The sequence below is a fragment of the Zonotrichia leucophrys genome, chromosome 2 (assembly GCF_028769735.1).
Source record: "Zonotrichia leucophrys gambelii isolate GWCS_2022_RI chromosome 2, RI_Zleu_2.0, whole genome shotgun sequence".
Classification (NCBI taxonomy): Eukaryota; Metazoa; Chordata; class Aves; order Passeriformes; family Passerellidae; genus Zonotrichia; species Zonotrichia leucophrys.
The window spans coordinates 10,580,459-10,596,689 of record NC_088171.1 but is presented as its reverse complement, the minus strand read 5'-3'; the positions used below and the strand labels follow the sequence as shown (position 1 = coordinate 10,596,689).

Sequence of the window (16,231 nt, the reverse complement as noted above, 5' to 3'; positions counted from 1 at the left end):
GCCGCGCGCCGAGCGATGGATGCGCCAGCGCCGCCTGAGGGGCGGCATGGCCGCGGGAGGGGCGGCCCGCTCCGGCTGTCCGTGTGGCCCAGGACAGGGGAGTGCAGCAGGGAGGGCCCTGCTAGCAAATCCTGCTCCTCTCGTCAGCCCTACTGAGGGACATTTGGGGCTGTGTCCAGCTCTGGGCTCCTCAGCGCAAGGGAGACAAGGAGCGGGTGCAGCGGAGGGCAGAGAAGGAGATGAGGGAGCATCTCTCCTTTGAGAAAAGGCTGAGGGAGCATCTCTCCTTTGAGAAAAAGGCTGGGGGAGCTGCCTCTGCTCGGCCTCAAGGGGAGACAAGTGACAGGGCACCTCGTTAATGTATAGATATCTATCGGAGGGAGCCAAAAGGATGGGCCAGGCTCTGCCCAGCAACAGGACATGAGGCAATGGGCAGAAACTGATGCACAGAAGCTACACCTGAACATGAGGAAGAATTTCTTTACTGGGCAGGTGATCGTGCACTAGAACAGCCTGCCCAGAGAAGCTGTGGAGTCTCCCTCACTGGATATTCCAGAACCATCTGAACACAATCTTGCGCAGTGTGCTCTGGGGCGACCCTACTTGAGCAGGGAGGTTGGACCAGATGACCCACCGGTCATATTCTAATTTCCTTAACTGCAGTACATCAATCACCTCATTGCTGAAAAGGGGTGAGTTGATGACTTGTGATGGAAAGAGCAGGTGACCCACTGTGCTCCCTTCCAGCCTGACCCATTCTGTGATGCTGAGCTGCTGCCCAGCTGGGTTTCTGCAGGTGAGGGCTCAGCCCCTGTGAGCTGGGGATGGGGACACATCCCCACAGCCCTCAGGCACTGCTGTTCTCTGCAGCACTCACCTATTCCAGGTGAAGTGTATTAGGAAACCATCCCCCGTCATGGCTGACTCACTTTTAATAAAATTGTGCATAATTACTGCAGGGCAAAAAAACTGTAAGGAGGGTGCTATGCTTAATCTGCCACTTATACAGGTGCTGGGAAGAGGTAGGTATGAAGAAGAGTTGTATAAATAAATTAAAATGCTAATAATATTCCCCCAGTGACAAGTACAAGAGCTGATCTCTGCAACAAAGCACAAGTGGCAGCTCACCGAGCACACCTGGAATGAGCTCGATGGTTGCCTGCAGGAAAGGTGTGTACCATTTCACGGGAAATATTTACAACCCATTAACACGTGCAGTTTAAAAGAGCAAGTGAAAATTTCTCTGGGTTCTTTTAACTTTGTTCCCTGTTTTCAGAGTGTGAAAAAAAAAGTTAATATGTAGCAGCTACAGCTAATATTGATGATTTTAGGAAACTGACTACTGGGGGCAGAAAGCAAAGGAAGATACATTTTTGCATTTTAGAAACATTCTTGCCATAGTTCAATGGGAGTTTGTGGCTGACTTCAGAGATAAAATTTAACCCTTTATACTTGGCCTTAAATAGTCAGTTGACACGTAGGTACAAACCCATGATATCTCGCCTTGTGTTCATATTTCCAGAATAAATAAAATTTTGTAAAAGTTTCTACTTGTCCAAACTGTGAAATATTTTCCTTTATCATATAGCAGAAAAGTAAATCAAGGATGCAATTATGAGGAAAAAAAAAACAAAAAAATTTTGATATTTTCTTGGAAATAATAAAACCAAAAAAACACACAAAAATCCAACAAAAAAAAAAAAAGCCCAAACACACCATTAAATGTAAGTATGACTTTTAAGGGCTAAATTGTATCCATTAAATATAAACATCTATGGATACTAAAATATTTATAACCTTTCTAATGGATTATTTATCTGGTTGTAGCAGAACAATAATAATCTATAAGCACCTGGTTTGGGGAAACCCCAATTTCAATCCAGGCTGTGGGATGAGCAGATTGGGAGCAGCCCTGGCCAGAAGGATTTGGGGGGGCTGGTGGGTGAGAGGCTGGACATGACCCAGCCATGGCACTCACAGCCCAGAAACCCAGACATGTCCTGGACTGCATCCAAAGCCCCGTGGGCAGCAGGGCAGGGAGGGGATTCTGTCCCTCTGCTCCTCTCTGGTAGAGAATATTGCAACCAGAATATTGCACCCAACCCTGGGGTGACCAGAAGAAAGACATGGACCTCTTATAGACAGTCCAAAGATGATCAGAGGGATGGAGCACCTCTCCTACAAGGAAAGGTTGAGAGAATTGCAATTGTTCATGCTGGAGAAGAGAAGGCTTTGGGGTGACCTTGTTGTGGCCTTCCAGTACCTGAGGGGAGCCTGCAAGGAAGGTGGAGAGGGCCTTTTTACCAAGTCATGTGGGGACAGGACAAGGGGGAGTGCACGTAAACTAAAAGGAAGTAGGTTTAGGTTAGATATTGGGATAAAATTCTTTACAGTGAGGGTGGTGAGGCCCTGGCACAGGCTGCCCAGAGAAGCTGTGGGTGCCCCATCCCTGGCAGCGTTCAAGGACAGGTGGGATGGAGCTCTGAGCCACCTGGACTAGGGGAAGATGTCCCTGCCCATGGCAAGAGACTTGGAGCTAGATCTTAAATGGCCCTTCCAACCCAAACTTTCCTGTAATTCTATGATTTTATATATTTCTTCCTTGAACATATAAAAACGGGCATAAAAGCCATCTTGGATTACCTCAAAGAGCTCTTTAGCTGTAGTGGTGACATTGTATAATACAGAACTAGGCATCTGCTTAGGAAGGGATCTCTCCAGAAATGCTGTCCTATGTATAGATACTGAAGGAAAAAACAACCTTTTCACTGGATTTTTTTTAAACAACAATATAGCAAATACATATAATTAAATAAGCAAATGTGACAGCGATGCCAAAGACTGGATAGAAGAAGCAGCTTTTTTTCAAGTTCTGTTTCTCTTGTCTACTCTTCAGAACATGCATATGTATTTACTATTAAAAAAATAATAAAATACCAGTTTTAGCTGCTAATAGCTTTTCTTCTTAGCCCTATGATGGTATACTAGTCAAGCATCTCTAAGATGAGAAAAAATACAGATGTGGGAAAGTGCCACTAGAGGGTTTGGAAAGAATTTTTCAAATCTTAAATATAGAGATCAAACTGAAGTTTAACTGCTGCATGAGAATACAAGGTAGAATAGCACCTTTGGAATAACAATACTAAAATTTGTTCATACATAAATGTATCCACCATGTATTAAAATAAACGACAGTGTGTCACCAATGTAGTGGAGAAAATTAATATACCAGTGGTTTGACTCCTTTTATAAAATGTGTGTTAGACTCAAGTGAATACAGGCAATAAAATGACACATATCTGTTGTGTAAAGCCAGCATAAAAGGATGCCCTAGATTTTCTTTCCAAGAAAAGTGTTGTAAAAAAGGGGGTTGGTAGCCCTGAGAATTTTATTACAATTTTAGCATCTACAGGTTTTTCTCTTGTCTGGCTTGGTACATATATCTCCTTCTCTACCTGCACTGAAAAATGGGAAGATAAAATATCTGAAAACAGGAAGATAAAATAGTGCAGCTTTTTATATTCTGTAGTAATAAACTTTTTTTATTTGTTTGTTTATATCTGCTGATGTTCCTCTAAGCCTGTGAAGCATTATTGCATTTTTCTTCACCTCTGTGGAATGACACATCACAGTATTATACCAAAAAGTTACTGGAAATATTACCCCTCAGAGGGACAAACGGCAACTTTACACCAGGCTTAAAAATCAAGACTCTTCTGTTATTAGGAAAAAACCCACTTATTAATTTTTTTTTAAATTTTATGAAGAAATAAACTTGTTAGGATCTAGGCTTTGTAGGGTTCCTCCCCCCCCCACCACCTTTATTTTAACCACATTTTGCTGAAGCCTTTTGAAGATTAGAAGAAAATTAAAATATTTCTATCAGCAGACATGCATAAATGATCTGCAAAGTACCAAAATGCTTTGTTAGTCCTTCAGGTTCATAAATAAAAACAGCAAAAATGTGGATTACTGCAGTAAAGTTTGTGTCTGTAGTTTTGAACTCCTAAGAATCCAATGAGGGGAAAAAAAGGAGACTATAATTATTGTGAAAACTTGTTAAGAAACACATAGTGGAAAGTATTTCTGTCTTCAGTAACAATAAATATTTAAGGATCTTGTCATGAGAGTACAATTTATGCATTCAGTGAAACTGAAGCCAGCCTGGGTGATAGCAGGGATCAGACATACATGGTTTTTCTTCAACCAGAAGCTCAGGTATGTTCGAGTCTTTTGCCTCTTTGTGCTATATATTAGATAAATTGAAGCAGGCAAAAAATATTTATGGTCTAGGGTTGATAACTTGGAGCAGGCTGTAACAGCTGCATAAAATCAAACACAGAAGTAGAGAGTATTCCATCATGAGAATCTACTAGGATAAAATTTCGTGTAAATTATATTTTCATTAATAATTCAATTTTTTTTAAGGATTATGTTCCTCAGCAAAAATTCTCAGATTTCTATTCAATAAAGATTTCTCTTCAATAGCAAAAAAGTCTCATTAGACTGAAATAATGCTGTTGGGTCAAATTAAAAGTAATACCATATATTATCCTTCAGGGAAATAAACTGTTACTGTAAATGGTCATGGAGTAACAATTAAAATTGCTTCCAAAACATGTGTGAACTCTAAAGAAGTTGGGAAAAATCAGTTTTCTTTTTTACCACATACACTGAATTTTCCCAATTTTTCTCATGGACAAAAATTAGGTACAAGCAAAATCTTTCAAGAAGCTCTTTGGGAGAGTAGTGCTGGTATTTACTGGCAAACAAATCATCATGGCAAGAGAGGCAAACACATATGGCTGAGAATGGGTATAAAAAAGTATTAACTGAAATTCTAATAATGCAACAGGCCTGAAAAAAGCAGGATATGGAAAGAATAAATATAATCTAAATGAAATAAATATAATCAGCTGTGCAGCTGATACAATTGACTAGAGGATACTTGAGAAGAAGCCAGAGCAATCTCTGGGCCATAAATTATTGTCTTCAGGAGTCCCTAATGCACAAAAGACTACCTTTCAAAACTACATATTTTTAAATTTTACTTTTTTTTTTTTACATTTTTAAATATTAAAGTATAGTATCAGGAAATATGTGAATTAACATTTCCAAGATTCTTGAGGAAATTATTAAACTCTTTATCCGCACCAAAAGATTCAAATAAACAAATAACTAGTGTTTATCTAGAACATTTTATTATAAATTTTATAATGAAGTAACTAACCCTAATTTATCACCTAGCAGCAGAGTTTATATCTTGATTTTAACAAGACTCTTTTGTCTCTATACAACAATGGCTATGCTAATTTCATACCACCCAGTTTCTTCATCAAAATATTGTGTGGGCCCAAGTGAGTTATCTACAAAGGTTCTTAGAAGTCAGTGGAAAACTTCCCCTTGATGTTACAGATAAACGTTATCAAATTCATGCTACAAGATCTTACTTCTGTTTTCCTCTTTGATTAGCACACAATCACCCACTTTTAGTTCTGATTAATCAAACTTCCACATTGATTACTCTGTGCAGGACCAGTGCTAGGCTGCCTGGTCTACAATTATATTATGTTTGTCATTCTAAATGCTACTACAAGATTAATTTTTATTTCCTGTTTTGTTTCTCCATTAAATTTGACTGTATGAGGAACTTCTCTAAATTCTATATCCAGCTCATTTTCAAAACACATGCTGGACATACATAAGAGCAGAATAATATGTAGCTTGTGGTAAAGTGTTACTTGCCAAATATCACATTAATTCAACCACTTTTTTCCCCTCATTTTGAATTTTCATTTTAATTTGTGGTACAGTTGTTTTCTGACTCAGACACTGTGAGGCCGGATAGGGAAATAAAATGGACAATGGACTCCAAGGCTGAGAACAAAAGACTTGAAAAAATGAGAGTATTAATAGTGTTGGTTGTAATGGAGGGAGCCAAAAAACAATGTGACCATTTGTACTAGGTGTTACTGAAATTCAAGAGTGAGTGATATTAAAGTCACATTACAAGCTGAGTAAATAATTAGAAGAGGGATTCAATAAATGCAAAAAATCACTCAGATTTACTGTAGTTAATTTCATTGGAGTCTAAAGGGTTGACAGCATCATATTTGATACCCTCAGTTTAAAGTCACAAACTTTCCTAGAGCCTTATGGTGCTCTTCCTTCAGTCCCTTCACAGTTACAGCCTGCAGGTGTTTTGAGTTCTCTAGAAGACCCAAACTAAATTATAATTTCCAAGCTTGGATTACCACCTAGTTGTAAATCACTGATTGTTACATATTTTTGTATCATTTGGTTGTTCTGAATATTCATCCTGAGTAATCTAAATACACAGATGGAGTAAATACAGAGTCAGTGGTAAAGAGAGAGTAAAGAACAGCAGGAGTCTATGGCCAGAAATTGTTTTAGCTTAGAGTGATCTACTGAGCCTGATGGCAGGATTGGAGGGATTTTGGAAAGATGAGAAAACAGAACACAACATTCAGTTGTCAAAACATGGATTCTTTTTCCAATTCTGCTGTGACACACTAAGCAAACAACTTTTCCTTTGATGCCATTGCCTTTTTGACTTTCCCTATCTCTGGATAATTGAGATGAGGCTACTTTCACTTTCTAAGAAAATGAAGCTTTATAGCTTTTCTATTAGTCCACTTGTGTGTGTTTTCATAACTTTTCAGCCTATTGGCTAAAGTAATTCTCCCCTCTTCACTGCCTGCAAATATAAAGTCTCAAAGTCCTACACATTTTGTGAAAAGTGGCATCTGAAGAGAGGAGAAAGGATCCTTATTCCCACTAAGTGAAAGATTAGAAGAGAAAACAAAGAAGAAAAAAAGTAAAAAAACTCAAAACTCACAAACTTCTGGTAAATGCTGAGTTTAATCTGTGTGTACCAGCAAACTGATTAGGACCTGATAGCTAAGGAAAAGCAACAGCTGCCTCTTACGAAACTCGTGACTGCATCATCAAAGCTATGTGAAAAGGTAAAGAGATGATGGGAGGAATGATGCAAGAACCAGATGTTAAAGGGATACAGGACACAAGCCTGTTATAAAATCAGATTTTTCGGTTTAACAAATCCCAAGACAGTGGGTGCCACCCTCGGTATTCGTGTGTGTTAACAGGATGACAGAAAAGGCAGCTTTATGTGAGGATGTGTGAGCCAAACTTCAGGAAACACCTGTTGTAACTCAGGCGCGGAGTGACCAGCGTCTGGTTCCTCCGAGGCATCGATCTCCTTTAATAACACCCATCAGCAGTGAACAAAGCGAGACACGAAGGTTGTCATCGAAGGGCGTAACAGGTAGAAACACCCAGCCGCGAAAGTGACTGAGAGAACGGGACACGGAGTGTTTTGCCCATGAGGAAACACACACGCCTCAGCACGCTCATTGGGCTCCTGCCACCCACTGAGAGCCCCTTTCCTGCGGTGTCCCCCAGAGCCGCGCTCCTCTTCCCGCATTCCCCACGGCCGTGGCCCCGAGCGGCCGCGGGTCCCGGCGGCAGGGCGAACCCGCTCTTCCCGGGCAGGCCTGCGAGCGAGGGATGAGCGAGCGGCGGAGGGGAGGGGAAGAGGCTGCCCGGGGCGGGGGAGGCGGCGAGCAGAGGCGTTCGTGCGGCGGCCGGGCGCCAATAGCGGCGGCCGGGGCCGAGCCGCCTCCTCCCGGCGGCAGCGGCGGTCGGAGCGGGGCCAGCCGGGCCCGGAAGCGGCGGCGGGTGGTGCCGGAGCGCCGTGAGCGGGGCCGGGCGCGGGATGCGAGGAGGCTCCGCCGCCCTGCCCCCTGCCCGCTCTCAGCCAGCGCCCCAGGAGGAGGAGCAGCGGGAGGAGCGGCAGCAGCAGTAGCAGCCGCCGCTGCGGTAGCATGAGCGGGGCAGCCGCTAAGCAGCCCCCCGGCGCGGGGTCCGCCTCCGAGCCCGCCGCGGAGAACGCGCCGGCTGCGGACCCCGTGCCGGAGTCGCCTCCGCCGCTGCTGAGCGTGGACGTGACGGGATTGGTGTCGCAGTTTGCGAGGAGCTTCGTGCTGATCTTCCCCGTGTATGTGCTGGGCTACCTGGGGCTGAGCTTCAGCTGGGTGCTTATCGCCCTGTGCGGGCTCTTCTGGATCCGCAGGCACCGCGGCGGCAAGAGCTCCCGCCTGGGCCGGGCACTCGCCTTCCTGGAGGACGAGGAGGAGGCGGTGCGGCTCAGCGTCTCCTCCGCGGATCTGCCTGCGTGGGTGAGTGGCCAACACCCTTCGGCGCTGCCGCGAGCACCCGCGCCCGGCGGGCCGGGCCTTGTACCTCCCCGGGACCTGCGTGACACCCGGCCCCGCCGCGCTGCCCCTCCGCAGGCCGGAGCTCCAGGGCCGGCCTGGCGGGAGCGGCGAGGGCACTGCATCTCCCGCGCCCCATGGCTGCTTGTCCCGGTTCTCCAGCCCCTTCCGAGACGGTGCAGCGGCGGGAGCGGGCGGGCAGCCTGTCCCTTCCCCGCCGCTCTCCTTCCGCCGGAGTGGCCTGTCCGTGTCCCCGCCGGCCGCTCCGCTGCGTCCGCGGCGCTGACGGCGGTGACAGCCTGAGCCTGCCGCGGCCGGGGTTCCCCTGGCAGGAATAAACTTTGCTGCAGGGTTTGGGTTTCCGTCCCCTCAGGTGCCAGTGGCGCGCACGGCTCGGTTCTAGAGCGGTCTCTGCAGACAGAACGCGGATGTCGCGGCTTGGGCCGTTCCTTGCAAAGTTGAGATGAGAGGGAAATAGAATCGGGCTCTTAATGCTGGCAGGTCTCTCGGTAGAGTGCTGCCAAATAGGGGATGAAGCAGAGGTGAGGTGGTGTTTCTGAGTGGTTTCAGGGCTGTGACATGAGGACTGCGAGACAGGGGCCGTGGTGGCTTTATTTGTGCATTGATATGGTGGGGGTTTTTAAAGGCTTTCTCTAAATCTTCCTTTGGAAGTTTTAGGCTTTCTACAAGGTCTTCAGAACCAATGATACTTACTTTTTTCTGTTTTAGCTTAAATCTGGCTTCAAAGTTGAATACCTTTCGTTTGTAATTTCTGCTTTGGAGGATGAATGATGTTTTTGATGCAGCTGCCAGTGCCAGTGTGCATCCAGGCCTGCCTGTGCCCCACTCTGCCCCTGTGATGCGCTGGGCAGAGCTCGCTGCTCTCTGTGCCCACACCCCAAATCCTGAGGGTTTCTGCTGATTCTTTCCGTGTGATTCCTTTATTGACTTTCTCTGCTGCTGACCTACAGTCACCCACATCTCCCCTGGGGACTCTTTGCAGTGACTGTGCATCCAGCAGTGCTGAGATGATAAGAGTGCAAGCAGCTGTTTTCATGGCATCAGATTGCAATACCTGATGTGACCTGTTCTAGCTCTACTGAGGAAGTTATAGCAGAGAATAGAGTGGGTAGGTGTGAGACTGGAGGCTTTTACTCCTCTTCCATCATATCTTTTGCCAAAGTTCTGATGGAAGATCATTATAGAAATGAGTGCAGTGTACAGGAGAGATTAAATGTTTTTACCTCTTGAAGCAGAGATGTGAGTCTCAAATAATGTAGCTAATAGCTCTTACTTTACCTGTAATGTGTGTTGTGTTTGGTTTTTCCTGTAATCACACAGCAATATAATGGAAATGTTCTGACACTGCATTTAGAATGAATTAATTGAAGCTAGATTGGTAGTGGAGGCTTGTATATAGTAACAATCTGCTGGTAACTAAGCCATAGATATTCAAGCTTAGTGCTGTGCGTAAGTTTTATTTTAAGTTGCAATTTGTTACCTTTGATAAAATGGCAATTAATTTCTGCATGGACTTGTCCAAATAACTAAAGATTTGGAAAGGGGCCTCCTGTTTGAAGTCAGAGGCAAAAAAAAGTTGAGTGCTGGCTGCCAGCACCTGCATATATCCTATGGCATTGTGAGAAAGCAACTGATCAAAATGCAGTGTGTCCCAAAAGTGTGACCCTCTCAGACCCCAGCTGGCAAATGGATGTAGACTTTTCTTTTTTGGTATAGATTTTTTTTTTGTTATTTTTTCCTCCTTCCTTATCCATATTCTTAAATTTTAAAGGTCTTGGTTCTTTTCTTTCTGTTGATGTATTTGCTATGTTCTGGAAGCATCCTTCTTTCAAATAAAAATAGCTTCCAGAATAAACATAATCTGGAAAACAGAAGATTTCTGAAAACCTGCTTAAATCAAAAGTGGTCTTCAATGTCTGCTGTCATAGTCCTTAAGGTTTATATGAGTCTTATGCTGCTTCCGTAAAGCATCTTGAAAAACTGCTGTTGTTCTTCCTTCTGCGTTATGTGCATTTTCCTGGAGGTTTGCGAATTTCAGTCCTATTGGAAGTAACAGGTACTGGATGGAACCTGACATTTCTGATAGGGATGAGCTTTATCCATCTCAGTATCAACTCCAAACTGAAGGATTTTCCATTGGTTTCTGTTATGGAAATAAATTTTAAATTGCTTGAGTAGGACAGTGCTGTGGTTTAAATATAGGAAACTTTTTACTCTTCTGGGACTGATGCTGAGGTGTAATAAACCATTTTTCAACTAAAATTATGTGGTAGCTCAAAGTTTTGTTTGATATGTGGTTTCTTTCTGTGCCCTTGATTGGAGAAGAGCTTTAGCTTTGTGTGTTAGGTATGATTCCCTTTCCCCACACACCTTGGTATTGTCTGTTGCTTTAGTGGCTCATATTAAGTACTCAGTAATACTGCATTGAGTTATTTATTTTTGACAAAGTGATTATTTCAAGAGCATGTTTTTCTGCTGGCAATATGCTCAGTTGCAGTTTGAAAATGATACAGTTGTGCCATCACACTAGATAGCATTTGTAATGCTAATTATTAGTTTCCTAAATTAGACTTCTTCCATGAGCAGGTGGTTATATATCAGGAATATTCTGTACTGTGCATATAAAATGAATAAATTCAACATGAATACAAGTTATGTCACTTAAAATGTCAACACAGAATTAACTACAAATAAGTATGCATTGAAAAATACCACATTTACTGTCTTAAAAAAATTAAGATCTGTACTCATAGACTTGCTAACATGTAGTTATAGCTGTGCTGTGTGTTTGAAAGGTGTCATGGATTATAAGGGGTAGGAGGGAGCAGAGGTGGGTGCTTATTCAAATAATTTAGAACTAGGCAGCAGAGCTTACAATGAGAAAAACTGGAGATCAAAGTGGTCTTTAAATAGAGACATTTTAAGACATGAAAAAGTCTTTAGAGAAAGACATTTTCCCTTTATTTGCAGCATTTTTATGCACCAGGTGTATTTTACACTGGAATGAATGTAATTTAGTCACAAACGTGTATAGTGAAAGTGGCAGTTTAGGTATCACTACACAGAGGAGCAAAGGTAGGAAACTTAAAGGCAGGACTCTTGTTTTTAAAGGCCAGGTATCATGTTACCTTTTATTTTAAAAATGGTAATGGAATTTAGTAATCTAATAATAACAAATTTACTTTGTTCTTTCTTAGATCAGCCGAAAAAGTTAATCTAATTTTTCCATTTTAGCAGTGATTCTTGTTGCTTAGTGCCACTTTCATAACATGCCAACATATAATGTTCAACATGTTTTTGGTTTAGTGAAACTTTGGCTCCTGTTTTCTTCAACATACAGATAAAAAGCCATGCTGAATTTGTTTTCCCCAGATTAAATGTAAATTTGGCCTGGTACCAGGAGCTGTATCTATGTGCAGTCTGTCAACAATCAGCAGGTGACCAAAATAGGAACAAATCTTAGCATTTTTAAAGAATTTATTCTGAAAACAGATTTAGACAATTTGTTGTAATCCTAAGTATGTATAACACAGAAACTTAAATACTGTATGTGATTGTAGTAAATGTAGTGGTGTGGCAGAACATTAATTACAAGTCTGCTGTGCCATTTTGGGTCCTACACACTTGCTTAAATTTCTGCTCTAGTTTGGAGTGATTTTTATGTTCTTGGGGTTTCTTTTCCTCTTGTTTTTTCTCATCTGCTTAAGAAAAAGAAAGAAGCCTGCCTAAATCTAAATAGCTGTCATCATCTTCTAAATTAAACTTACTTGGAGTACCAATGTAAAGAAATCTAGTAGGTCTTCTTTCTCATGGGAAGCTGTATGATGTTTTTGCAGGTTGTGAGTATTGTGGGTCACCACTGAACTGCTGTGCCACTGCTACACCTAGAGAAAGGAGATAATGTCTAATTATATGGTTAGAGCAACAAAGACTTTGGTTTTCACTGGTATTTATTGGAAAGGCAGAGTCAGTGTTTGTGGAAGAAAAGTGGTTTGGTAGCTCTGACTGCAGGATCACACCGGTGCTGAGTGACATTTGCAGAGAAGGTTAAGGTGGTTCTGCTCTTGTGTGTAGGTGATATGAAGATTTCTTAATCAAACTTGCTATATAAATCTTAGATAGATGGTTCAGGACAGGAATCTCCAAAGAATCCCTGCTGATGGATGTTATGTACTCAGTAAACCTGATAAACAGGTGAACTTCAATGCAATGTGTGTTATTTGCTATAGAATAAAAAGACGTTCCTCCTCTCATACCTTTGGTTGCTGTTGCTGCTGCTGTAGGAACTGTAGGAGGGTTTTTCTGCAGCATATGAAATTTGAAGACACTGAGACATTGTGACACATTTTTCTGATCTGTTCTCCAGCTTAGCTGAGTACATGAGATGGAATTTACCAAGGGGTGATTTATAAGAAAAATGCTCCCAGTAACTTATGAGCATCTCATCAGTTTGGGTGGTGAATACTGCAGGTGGCCATGGCTCTGGGCTGCCAGCCTGCATCTGGAAAGGGTGAAGAGGTGTAGTAACACAGAGTAATAACATGTGAGTACTTAACAACTGAACTCTGTGTCCTTCTTCTGCCTGATTATTTTTTATTTTAAACCGTGTTCTGTTCTAGCAGATTCATAGTATATGAATATGCACATCTGTGTGTTGTGGGTTTTGTGTGTGTGTTTGTGGTTGGGCTTTCTTCTTAAAGGAAGAAGTTTAATTTGTTTCAGTATTACTGCTTGAATTTAGGTAACTTGAGTGACATTCTAAGAGTACCCCATAGTTAGGAGAAATGTAAATTATGGGTTTGGGAATGGAGAACTAAAGAGAAAAAAAAAAGATATTAGACAATAGATCCTATCTCCCTGTTTCTCAGAGTTTTCAATTTGAGTGTGTTAAAGCTATGCTGAGACCATGTCTGTCCCAAAACACCTTCTCTCATGTAATAATGTGCTGAAGCTCACTATATGATTCATTTATTAAGATCCATTTCCAAAATATTTATGGTAGAAACCTGCATGTTGAGTTGCTGTTTATGAACATCATATCAAACTACTAAAGAAAAACACGAGCCTGAAAGTATTAGCACACCTTTTGAACTCTTTGTAGGTGACACAGGCTTTACATTCTTTTTTCATCTAACAAATTATTATTATTATGTGGAAATTACTACTGTGTTTTGGGACTACTGTAAATGTCATTTCAATATGCAGTTTGTCTGAATAACTAAGGAAGATGTGTACAGTCTCTTTAGTTTTTTATTTGCTCATTTGGTATTTTTTTGTTTTGCATTTTAGTCTGCTACTGCATTTTAGTTGTTTCCATGCCTAAGTGCCTTTGCATACAAGGACTGGCCCATCTTAAATCATATTTGAGATTGCAGGAGTCAGAAAGATCTTGTCTGTAGAGACTGAGGGTTTGTGGAAGAGAAAGAAACCTGGGATAACAGTCAACCTTTTCTGCATCTTCTGCAAGGTTCTTCTCATTTTAAATTACAACTGCTTTTTGAGATTGTTGGCATATCATAGTGTGGTGGGGTATGTAATCTAATATTGTTTTATTTATTTATTTTTTAACATGAGAACTTTCTGGCAAATAAAGTTGAATCAGGATTATTGTCAAAACATTTTCATTGCAGTTTATAGCAATGAAAGCCTTTTTATACATGTGAAGTGTTCTTTCTTCAAAATGAAAGAAGAGGTGGCATGTTGTTTCTGGTAAGATAAATTTCTTTGACTAAAATAATGTGGTTTATATTAAAGTTTATCTCCCATTTATCAATTCATCACTAGCTCTCTAGTGGTTGAAATTGCCTTTGGCATAGCTTCTTTTGAGATTTGCTGCCCATATACCCATACTGAATCTGTTTATTTTTTAAAAACCTTTCTTTTGAATAATAGCAACTTTTAAAAGAACACTTATTTCTAAATATTCTCTGTAGTGTTTGAAATGAGCTTGTCAGAGTCTTATAACTGTGTATAAGGTTCTGAAGGCAAAAGGTAACGATTATTAATTAATCTGTCTATACCACTGACTTGGTATGTTCTGATATGTAGATAAAAGGAAATCAGTAAAAAGAATCATATTCTGGATGTACTACATAAATAATAGATTTGGTGTGAGACACTGCTAGTTTAGATACAGAGTTGTTTGACCTGTGGTATCTTATCTTTGTCTTTGCTTTTCTCTACTATTGGAAAGGATAAATTAAATCTGATCCTCCCCTTTCCTAAGGAGGTGGGGAGTGGACACCCCACCAGCAGCTCTGGAGTTTCCTGTGGCCTCGCAGGGTTCTAAGGGTTATGTACCCAGCTTGAAAGGGCTGCAGAATTTCAAATGTAGGATGTGTAGGGCTGCTTTGGCACATTCAGGGTAAATACTGTGCCACTTCAAAGAAGAAAATGAAATCCTTATCTTTCACTGCTGTTTGTGAACACTTAATGGAAATCAAGGCTATACAGAGTAGGTGTGTTCAACACAGAATGAGATGTGAATAACACTGGGGAAACAGTGTTTTGATAAGAATAGGGAGAGAGTGGTTTTATTTGAAACAACTGTTTGAATTCAGTAAATTCTGAAACTGAACTGTTTAGAGCAGTCTGACACTATCATTTGTAATAGCTTTTAGATCATAAGGTACTTTGATTCTGGGTAAGACTTTTTTCAATTGAATGAGGAGAGAGTTCTGTGAAGTTGAGAAAGAAAATGTTTGATAAGAAACAAGAGGGAGGAATTAAACCAAGAACTTGCTAAAAGTGTGTGAAATGGTGAAACCCAGTTGCCAGATTTATGTGTTTTTTTCTGGCATATGTCACACTCACTCTGTTTCTGAGCTGGCAATAATGCATCATCAAGAGTGGAAAGAGGGGTTGTACAAACTTGCCCCATCAGCTAGGGACATATCTGATAGTAGGCTTCTGCTCCATTGACTGGAATTAATTCAGATGTAACTTGTTTTGTAGGAACCCCAATACAAAAGCGAAGCTCAAGAGTTAGGAGTCATTTCCTGGCTTTAGGGGCCTGTGTTAGACCAGCACATCAGCCTTGGGAAGTCTGTTCCATTTACCTCAGCTTTGCAAGATACTTTTTGATCCGTTGTTCCTTTATAAAGGCCTTAAAATTTCCATCCTAATGTCAGGGTTCAGGTAAGAAGCTGTGTCCCATCTCTTGGATCCCATTAATGGGGTGCCTGGGAGAGGGAGGAAAAGAGGTGTTCCTGAGCCTTCTTGCACATTAATTGATCCCCATCCCCAGTGTTCAATTCCCAAAAGCTTTACCAAGCTTCATGTACCAGTCTTTTTGTTACATTGGTGGAGTTTTAATTTCCTTTCATTTTAAATGGCACAGGGCTTTTTTTTTTGGTTGATTGGTTTGGCTTAGTTCTCTTTCTGTGCTTCCTGTGATACAGTTAAAAGTTAGAGCAACAGCAAGAATATTAAAGCTTTTTTGACTTAGTCCTTATTTAGGATAATTTGAATTTTATTTGTAGGCTCTGCTCTGCATTCCTGCATTCATGCTTGTGGCAGAGAGGATCAAGGGGGTCAGTAAAGGGACTGATTCTGCAGTTCCAAAATGAAGTAAATGTGCACTGTCCTGACAAAAAGAATGTTCTGCATCCAAGTGCACTTTCCCAGTGCCACCTTGTGCCAGCATTAGAATTTACTTGGCCAAGTAATTGTGAGTTTTCTGCCAAGCTGGGTGTTCAGCTGGATGAGTTTCATGAGTTTACTATGAGACCACAAAAGTGCCAGTGCCTGCAGAAGGGAAGGGGCGGAAGCCTGTGCTCAGGTTTAAAGTGAGATGGAGCAATGGCCTGCACAAAGAGGCTGTTCTTAGCAAAAGGGTGGAAAATAATGCTGCTGAGGTATCTTTGTGGGGAAGCAAAGTTTGAATGGGAGCTGTTTATAAAGTCAATTTGCACATCTAACTTCTTTTATAACATTTTTTAACATTTTATCTAATT

General features: G+C 41.5%; 1 protein-coding gene across 3 annotated transcripts in view; it reads left to right on the top strand.

The window, feature by feature from the left end:
- The first annotated feature begins 7,690 nt into the window (after positions 1 to 7,690).
- ESYT2 (extended synaptotagmin 2) overlaps positions 7,691 to 16,231 on the top strand; it is an 80,542-nt gene continuing 72,001 nt past the window's right edge. For 2 of the 3 annotated variants that reach the window (XM_064703913.1, XM_064703912.1), the window contains exon 1: positions 7,692 to 8,219. In XM_064703913.1, the coding sequence (XP_064559983.1) occupies positions 7,866 to 8,219 (354 nt within the window). In that variant the 5' untranslated portion in view covers positions 7,692 to 7,865. Of the gene's footprint in view, positions 8,220 to 16,231 lie in introns of all 3 variants that reach the window. The other variant, XM_064703911.1, reaches the window with a different exon arrangement.